The sequence below is a fragment of the Argentina silus genome, assembly GCF_951799395.1.
Source record: "Argentina silus genome assembly, chromosome: Y".
Lineage (NCBI taxonomy): Eukaryota > Metazoa > Chordata > Actinopteri > Argentiniformes > Argentinidae > Argentina > Argentina silus.
Window position 1 is genome coordinate 51,758,050 of NC_139654.1, and position 9,837 is coordinate 51,767,886.

Consider the following 9,837-nt stretch of genomic DNA (forward strand, 5'->3'; position numbering starts at 1 on the left):
TTGTTTATTTTCATAAATGCAAAAACATGGTAGATGTCCTAGTGGGCATAAGCACGTCATAGAGAAAGTAAGGAAATGTATATTTTTTTAAAAACACTGCCCTTTCTGCATAACAGGACATTACAGTAACCGTGCCTGTGAAATGTTAAGTTGAAATTATTCAAACTATGGGATGCCCCAATGAATCTGGCCAATAATTATTCGCAATGGTAATCAGATTTTTCTACAGTCTTAAACATTCAAGTCCATAACTAGGATATTTACGCTATTGCTCTCTTTTTCTGCTCCCTTAGATCTCTGTGTTGTACACAGAGTGGTCGGAGGCCATGGTCACGTGCAGTTCCCATGCAAACTGATTGACGGGCCTCTTGACCCCTCCTTTGTGACCTCTGCCTTCCCGCACCATCAGCTGCACGTCCTCGTTGTCAAGGATACGCACCAGGTCTCCCTCGGGGTCGCGGTAGTTCAGTGCGATGTCTGCCACCTTGAAGACGTCTCTGAGAGATAGAGAAATAGAGGGGATGGGGGGGAGGAAGGGAGACAGAGGGAGGGGGCATAGAGAGAAAGAAAGGCATCAAGGATCAGTTCAATTGATTCCACACCGAGAAGTGTGTTAAAGGGACACTTGACTGATTTTTGACCTCAATATCGCCTTATGAAGGTGTGGGCATGTGAAAACTGCTTCCAAATGCGTTCTGTAGCTCAAAAGCTAGGTATTGGTAGGCTGAGGATTTTACCCTGAGTGGCGTATGTGGGGTAATCGCTTGGTTTTTTAAAACTGCAAGAAGCTTTAGGGACGAGTGAGCTTACCGTTCCCAAATTAGCTACTGCCTGGTTTGTTTACATCCATAAGCACTGCGCTAGCACATACATCTATTACTTGTGTTTAGTAATGTGCATCTTAACTTCGACACCTCTGTTGCTGGCTGGGAAGCGCAAAGCACTGTGGGCGTTCATCATTCTGACTATAATTTCCTGGTCCGATAAAAGGCTATTTTCTCACTTAATTGCTAGAATTGTTTTATATTTTCTGGCTTTTTAGACAATAAAGACCACTAACTACTGAGTCACAGCTGCTGAAACGTGATTGCTCTGACCCTGCTGTCCTCTGTCCTAGAGCAAGCTTAAGTTTTAAATTGAACTCAATTGCACTGTTCTCCAATAGTCACCTCACTTTCCACTAGGGGTCAGGTAAATTGAGTATTGTTAGCTAGAACCAGCAAAACAGAAGGTTTAGGCAAGGCAGGAAAAACACACATTATTTTCGACACACATTATTATGATATTCGAAAATGTGCATTGATTAAATCATGTATAAATGCCGTGATTTTCTCTGTGAATGTTATTTTTAAATGATATATTGTGTAATTACACATCATGAGCACAAAGTATACAAAACAGAGTTCTCCATGAAAAAATAAACACATAAAGCATAGCGTTAGTTCAGGCAGGGCACTCAAAGTCAACATCGCAGCTGTCCGTCAGGTGATAGGACAGCTGGTTCACACATATGCAAAAACATCCATCACATGTTCAAAGGGACAGAGGCTTTAAAGCAGCCAAGCTCCTGAATAGTATTCAACAGTGTGAATGTTGCACTGGCTATGAGAGTATATATTTTTTGTCCCACCCACCACCTGCAGTCTCCACCCACTCGGTTGCTCTGTATGTAGCTTTCCTACGGGGGGGTTGATAAGCCATGAGCTCCCTGCCATATTGTATTCTTGTATATTGTGGTCGTTACTCCAGGCAGGGAGCTATACAGAGCGGAGCCATCCAATTTGCCAGGCTTAAATGTATTACCATTTTCATGAAATAATTGGTTAAACTGATGTGAGTGTCTCAATGAACGTTATGTCAAATCAGTCAAAAGTAAAAAGGTGAGAACTGCGCTCTATAAACTAAACTCAAATATTCAAGACTCTCCACTTTGAAATGATGTCATTCATAGCTTAATTGACAATCAGCTGATCGTCAATTGAATGATGTGACAAGAGGAGTGGAGGAGACGTTATTTGCTTTGGAATAATGGACTAATATCGCTGTTAGAAAGGCATATCCAACATCTTTCGGTTCCGCTATTTTAAAATAATGCTGGCCATTTTTGTTGATCTAATCTGCTATTTGGAGCCCCTCAAAGCATGGCTAAACTGGAAAATGGTAGGTGACAGAGTAATATTCCCTATTATTCTCTTTTTTTTTCTTTTACCTTGCATTAGTCTCTGCAGCCCTCTACAGTCCTCGCTTGTTCTTTGATTTTACTGTTTGACCTTCCATGGCTGTAATTCTTTTATCATGTTTTGTTTTGTTTATCTTTTTTATTTTCTCTCGGTTTTTATTCTTTTTTCCTGAAAGTGCATTGTATTGCATCTGTGTATGGAATGTGCTATTTAAATAAAGTTTGATTTGATTTGGCCTAGCTATTGATATTAAGGTGTCAAAAACAACAATTTCAAACCCATCAGACTTGAACGGTTTACGTATTCCTGTAAAACGTTCACCCAAACAAGTCAACCTTTTCCCTCTTCCTCTCTCTTCTCACCTCTCTATCCCTCTCTCTGTAGTGAATGTGGTGAAGTACATTAGTTATACTTGTGAATAAGCTCTCATAGCCACAGAGCAGAATGAATACAGTAAACAATAATAAACCAACAACAAAGATGTGTAGATTAAGAAAATGGAAAATAAATTATTATTATCAGCTACCTACCAAAATGAACAAATAATGAGCTGGAGGGAGAGAAAATGAGAGACTAAAATAAAATGAGGGTCTGTTTATTGGCAGTAAAGGGACGTGAAAAGGATCCTGATCTCATCAGAACCGCCAGTGATTTGTGGCTCGTCTAGTGCATTGTGGATGAAATTATAGCCCTTGGGTGGTGGTGGTGGTTTAATGAAATTCTGTTTATCTTTGTATGATTTACTGTTGAGTTTGAGTTTTACCTTGTAGAAACAGTCATGAGAAATGGGAATACTGAATACCTTTTTGCTCACAGTCACTGCAATCATTATCTGTTCCTAAGGCTAGAACTGAGACAGGAAATATCCTGGAACATGCTTCAGAAGATGTTAAAGTTAGAGGAGCTAGTGTTCTTGATAGCTGCAGTTGTTTTTAATCCTGAAATGTATTGGTATCTTGTAACACTTGTTTTTTTATGTATATTTGTATCTTGTCTTTGATGACAATATCACCCAGTCTGTAGACAATTGTGGGCCAGATCTGGTCATGTGGCTGAGTGCCAGAAACGGCAAGTATTATATGAGTGACAGTTGAGTGACACCCTGGGTGACAGTTGGCATTTTGCTTATGGGCCAGCTCTGTGATGGCCCTGATACGTTCCTGTTGTTACTGGGCAATTTTTGGATTAAATGAAGGGAACCAGGTCTGGCTGAGAGTTGGCTTTTTGCTCATGGGCCAGCTCTGGTATGAGGAATGTTGCCCTGATATGTTCCTGTAGTTACTGGGCCATCTTTGGTTTGATTGACCAGTAAGGGCCAGCTCCAGCATGTGATAACTGGCCCTGATACTTCCCTGTCGTTACTGGGCCTCTTTTGGTCTAAATGTGGGGGACCTGTACTGGATGACTGTTGGATCTAGTTACTGGGCCATCTTTGGTTTGGTTGACCAGTATCTGAGCATTATTCTTTCTTACCATCTGGTTGTGGTTCGCTATGTCCGATCTTTCTGAACCCGACAATGAATGCCTTTTCGATGAGGAAAACGAAGAGGTTCCACCAAGCTCTTCCAATGGCAGTTTTCCAGCTTCTTTTTGGCTTTGGTTGAGGTCGATGAGGAGTACTCGCCAGCTTTTGGCCTACAGGCTGCTTTCTCAATGTTTTTGTTTTCCTGGGAGATCGCTCCCTCCATTGACATCGACCATTATGACTTGTTTCAGCTTTTCGTTGAATGTCTGGATATAGATGTTCCTGTCGCCATCCGGGCTGGAGAATAATTACAGTCCCGGCCAACGCCAGTTGGTGGTTCTATTCTGTCAAGCGGGGTGCCCATGCCAGGCCCATCAGAAAAAGGGAAGTTAAACATTCCAGTCAATGTTTCTGAAGATCTAAAACTCTATTGTTTTGTTTATTATTTTATTATCTTGTCTTGCAGGTTGTGTTTTTTGCCTTGTTACACGTCTGTAAGGTCTACAGCCCGCTCAAGTACTGGTGGAGGGGTTTACATAGTGATGATGTGTATGAGTGTGCAGTATCAGTTTCAGCATCTAACGGTTTTTGGGATTCTTTGTAACGTTTTCTGAACTTGCGAGTGAGTTGGTGTTTCTAGTTTCAACAATGTAACCGCAGTAAGGTTCTGAGTATTGCTAAAGTGGGTTGTAGTTCAGTGGTAAGTGACGGAGCTAGCTATCTTAAGACAATAAGGTGCTAACCAGCAGGATAGCAGCTAGCTGCTACAGTATCGAGCTAGCTAAAAACACTAGCGCTATCTGTCATGGTTTTACCAGTAACAAACATTTGTAGGACTGATGAGGCATCATGAGGCTTTGACTATGTTGTTACTTGCTGACCATTGCTGCAATCATTCATGAATCGATTACTGTCATCTTAAACTGTTACTAGGCTAAGAATGGCCTTGGATTTCCTGTACGTTGCATAGCTAATGTCTGACACAGCAAGTAAGTAAATTGTTTTGTGTGGTCGTCCCACCCACTACCCCCAGCCTCCACCCGCTCTGCGTGTTTGCTGCAGCTTCCAAAAGCATACAAAACAATTGCCAAATGCATCATCAACAGAATAGGCGCTCGGACAGTCACCTTTGTCCATACAACTTTCCATAAGCATGCACAATTACGTAAAGGATGAATGAGTGTGTCATTCAAAAGTCTAATTGGCATAAAAATTACGAACACAAGTAATATGAAAAACATGTTGCCATTGAAGAAAAGACCACTGAGCATGTCAGAAACTACTTTATTCAGATTATATGTTAGGACATAACAGTCACCTCCCAAAGGCCACCTGAATTTGCGATCATATAAACTGTTCTTTCTGAATTTTAGTTAAAGACAGAATGAATGAATTATGAATGGCCAAACATTGTCACTGACAGACTCAAAACCAGATGAGAAACAGACCATCTGAAGAAATCTAGACTCAGACAGACCATCTGTGTCCCAGATGTTAACAAATGACTGGACTGATATCTATAGATATTTATTTCTGACCAAATTGAATTGATAAGAATACAAGCTGGTAACACATTTCCAAAAAGCTCCCCAAACACTTCACACAATCAATGCTTTATATGCCATACAATTAGATTGTTAGGAATGTGTTATTTATTGCACCCCCACACACATGCACAGGGAGGTCAGAGCCCAGGGTCAGCCGTAGTTCACCCCTGGAGCAATAAGGGATTAAGTGCTTTCACATACTCCATTTATACGAGACACCCAATTAGACTGTGGCCAATTAAGATACAACACACCTGATGCCCCTCCACTCATTAAGGCATTATGTAAGTTCAGTGTAATTTGTTGGGAGTTCTTTGGCAGGAGGCTCCTTAAGCATTTGTTTAGATTGCTGTTTTGCTGGTCAGCTGGGTAGCTAAATGTTCTTGTAATTAGTCATTTTCTCTTCACTTTTCAAGTCCTAAAGGTATTTTTATCATTGCCTAAAATGTTCTCAAGTTAAATCGAAGTTAACATGACTAGAATGGATTTTGTTTATGATTCGCTTTCGTTTTGATCGGCCCTCATGTTAAATAAATACCTAGCATAGCCTGAATTTGACCTGAGTCCCTGTGTGTGTTCAAATTGTTCAAATTGTTTGCCTTCCCTTAAATGATATTTCTGTGATATTTAATGTTATAATCAAATGGATCCATATTTGGAAAGTAGTCTTTGGGGCCAGGAGCTGCATTCATGACATGTCAGAACTAGGGAACTTCGATATTTCCAACTTGGAAAGTCGTCGTAGAAAGGTGATACCAGAGTTTCCCACTTGGCGTATCAGTATAACCAACCAGTTCTACGCAAATAACCTACGTTAATTTGAACTCTTGAGGTTCTGAGTTTCTGACTCCGAATTATCCATGGTTTGGATTTGTTCCAACAAATTACTGTGAACATCAGATCATTTTAGCCCCCACGAACAAAGACATGTGCTAGGGGCATTAAACCAAGTTTTAAACTGCACAACCAAATCTACTCAAATTGTATCAAATAAAATAAATACTTAGTTACCTGTGAATTTGTGGTGATTTGGCAAATGTGAAACTTGGTCAGTATTTCCTTAGCACCTTTTTTGTTAGCAATGGCTACAATTAGCTGAAGTTAGCATTGGCCATTTCAACAAATCTGAATGGTAACATTTCTCCTGGCCCATAAATTACTTTCAGTGTAAGGAATCTGACTATCATGAAAAGTCCTTTAATTGGGAGTCTTGTCAAAAATAAGCACATGCTGAACCCAATTAAAATGGATACATCCCACAGAGAAAATGTTACCATACACATGTGAACTCTCTGACAATGCAACAATGATCTGGTTACACTACATAAGGCTGGATCTCAGCACACTCAACAGTGCATCTGTAAATGGGCCTTTTGTAGTTGCCATAAGATAACCAAAATGTGTCCACAATACAACCATAAGTGGGCTCAATCAGGTCGCAGTACAGTTGCCAGATCTTGACTACAATTTCAGTAGAACTGGGCCAGATCTGATTGCCATCAGTAAGCCGGTCCATTGCCACAAATGGGCCAAGCCTGGGCTAGAATGTTTGTTTTCTGGGCCAGAAAGGGACCGGCTCTGGTGGCCGTACCTAAGCACAATCATCACCGTGAAAAGGCCACAGCTTGGCCAGCATGTGGATGTGGCCCAGTAACCCGTTGGAATGATGGTCTGATTGTTTTACAGTTTAAATAAGAGCCGATCCCCACCCGCTACTGTTTGGATAAAATGTCATACATACCTCATGCGAGAGAGAAGCTCTTTGTATGATGGTTGGGTGGAGATGTCCTCTTCAACACACACATCTCTGCCAATAAGACAACATCAACTTAAATCATACAATCACTTCACATTACACCTTGAAACAATCAATTTATGCTCATATGCACGTTTGAAAGTGTGCACAACATAATGAACCTTTTGAGTTTCAGAACACACACACACACACACCTGGTATCGACACCCTGGGGGGTGAGAAGGAAGCAACGCAGGCAGCTGTAGGAACCTGCCGAAGCTCCACCCTCTCCGTCCGAGTCAGTCTGTGGGAGGGGCTTAATGATCTTCACAAAGGACTCTGGGAAAATGCCTGTCCGGTCCTTCACTGTGCCCTGCAGAGAAAGGTGTGAGGAGAGAGGAGGGGAGGGGGGGAGGGAGGGAGGGTCAGAGAGAAGGAGAGGGAGGGAGGGGGGGAGAGGGAGGAAGAGGGTGAAAGGGTGGGAGAAAGGAAGAAAAAATGGAAATAGAGGAGGGGGGGAAGGGGAGATTGAGAGAGAGAAAGTAATGAGTATCAAGAAATAGAAAGAGGGAGAGAGTGAGCAGGAGGATGAAAGTGGGGAAGAGATTGGTATTAAAGAGAGAGAGAGATGAGGAAGGACGAAAATAAATATGGGGAGAGAGAGACCACGAATCAGAGAAAGGTGGATATGTGGAGAGAGGGATAGAGAGCACGATGAGTTTGAGTGCGTTTAAAGAAGAGTTTTATGGACTCATTACCATGATTATACTCCACTGCTGATTTAATCTCTCCTAAGTGCTCAAGACAGACAGTAAAGTGTTGCCAGACATTTTACAGCAGAGCAGAGAAGTGTGCGTGTGCATGTGTGTATGTGTGTGTGTTGGTTAGTGAGGCAAAGTCTGCTGCTGTATTCTCTCTTTCTCTCTCACACACACACACACACACACACACACACACACACACGCAAACACACATGCACATACAAAATCTGTTACTGCATCGATGACATAACAGAATAAAGAACTGAATTTGAGTAACAGCCAAAAAGAACGCTGTGCTTATAATAGAGATGAGTTTGCAGGTGACCCTGTGACTGACCTACTGCATCCCTTTCTCTATCCCGACTTCTCAAGCTCTGAGTGTTTTCCTCTCTCTACCTACCTCAACATCCTACTCTCTCCCTCTGTCCCTCCTCCCTTCTCATTCCATACTCTCTCCCTTTCCACCTCAGCTCCCACTCTCCTCCCACTCTTTCTCTACTCAACCAGTCCTCCCCCTTTTCCCCCCTCCCCCACTCTCACATTCCTTCTCCCTCTCCCCCATCCAGCCCCACTCATTGAATGTTTCCCTCCCTCCGTCCCTCACTCCCACCTCCCTCCCACTTTTTCTCTCTCCATATCTCTCTTCCATCTCCATCCCTCTCTCTTTCTACCTCCCTCTCACTCTCATCATCTCCCTCCCCTCCCTGCATCTCTTTCGCTCTCTCTCTCTCTCTCTCTCACTTTCTGCCTCCCTCTCTCTCTCATCCCCCTCCCCTCCCTCCCTTCCTGCATCTCTCTCTCTCTCTCTCTCTCTCTCTCTCTCTCTCTCTCTCTCCCTCCCACCTTTCTCCTCCTCTCTCCTCCAGCTTACCTCCAGCCAGTCTGCATTGACTCTCCTGAGCAGAAAGATCACCTCTCCAGCCTTCAGAGTCAGCTCCAGGCTGCCACTGCCGCGAAAGTCAAACACCACCTAGGACACACACACGCACGCACGCACACACACACACACACACACACACACACACACACACACACACAGAGGCCGACACATACACCAACACACATACACATACACACACATACACACACACATACACACACACATAAACAAAGTCAGAGACGGGGACCGACACGGAGAGAGAAAGAGAGAGAAAGAGAGAGAAAGAGAGACGGGCGGACGCAGAGAGACTAAACAGTGAGACATCGGACAGGTAAGTGAAATTAAACTGCTACTTTTTTTGACAGAGAAAGAGAGAGAGAGAATGAGAGGAAGACAGAGAGAGAAGGGGGAAAGCGAGAGAGGAGAGAGTGGGACAGGAAGAAAGGAGAGGAGGACACAAGCGTACAGAAGTACAGAAGGGGGAGAACGGAGAGGGGATGGAGCAGGGGATGAGAGAACAAGGGATCTCAGGGTGTGTAGAGAGAAAGAGAAGAGGATGCTGACTTGAAAACGAAGTTTGAGCTGCTGAGTAAAGCAGGACTACAGTGCAGAAAATCCCAATGGAGGGATGTGTGTGGAGGTGTGTGTGTGTGTGTGTGTGTGTGTGTGTGTGTGTGTGTGTTATGCTACAAAGCGCGTGGGATCGGACAGCACACAGCTAAGAAAAAGAGAGGAGAGAGCTTGCGAGTGGGCAAGAGTGTGTGTGTGTGTGTATGTGTGTGTGTGTGTGTGTATGTGTGTGTGTGTGTGTGTGTGTGTGTGTGTGGGAGAGAAAAGATGTAGGGGGACAATCATGCAAAGAAAAAACTGTAATGAGAGAAAAAGAGAAAAGAAAAAAGAGAAAAAGACAAAAAAAAGAGAAAAACATAATAATCTTAACAGTTATGTAAAAGCATGTCATTATTGGTATTATATGGTGACTTGCATGCATATTAATATTATATAATATATTAAAATTAATGTTTCTGGTGGTTGGTTCAATTTCCGTCTTTGATCCTACATTGCCAATACTGCACTTAGTGTCCCTCTGCTGACAGGTGATAAACCAGCCCATTACAGTAAGCACACACTTTAGAATTAGAATTAAATTGAATTGAACACACACACACACACACACACACACACACACACACACACACACACACACACACACACACACACCCACCCACCCACCCACCCACCCACCCACCCACACACACACACACACAC

At 42.9% G+C, this 9,837-nt stretch overlaps 1 protein-coding gene across 1 annotated transcript in view; it reads right to left on the minus strand.

Annotated features, from left to right (window-relative positions):
• ncf4 (neutrophil cytosolic factor 4) overlaps positions 1-9,837 on the minus strand; it is a 23,693-nt gene continuing 13,856 nt past the window's right edge. The window contains exons 7-10 of the mRNA XM_083696621.1: positions 8,560-8,658; positions 7,143-7,300; positions 6,934-6,999; positions 1-497 (exon numbers count right to left, since the gene is read on the minus strand). Of these exons, the coding sequence (XP_083552747.1) occupies positions 290-497; positions 6,934-6,999; positions 7,143-7,300; positions 8,560-8,658 (531 nt within the window). The 3' untranslated portion in view covers positions 1-289. The remainder of the gene's footprint in view (positions 498-6,933; positions 7,000-7,142; positions 7,301-8,559; positions 8,659-9,837) is intronic.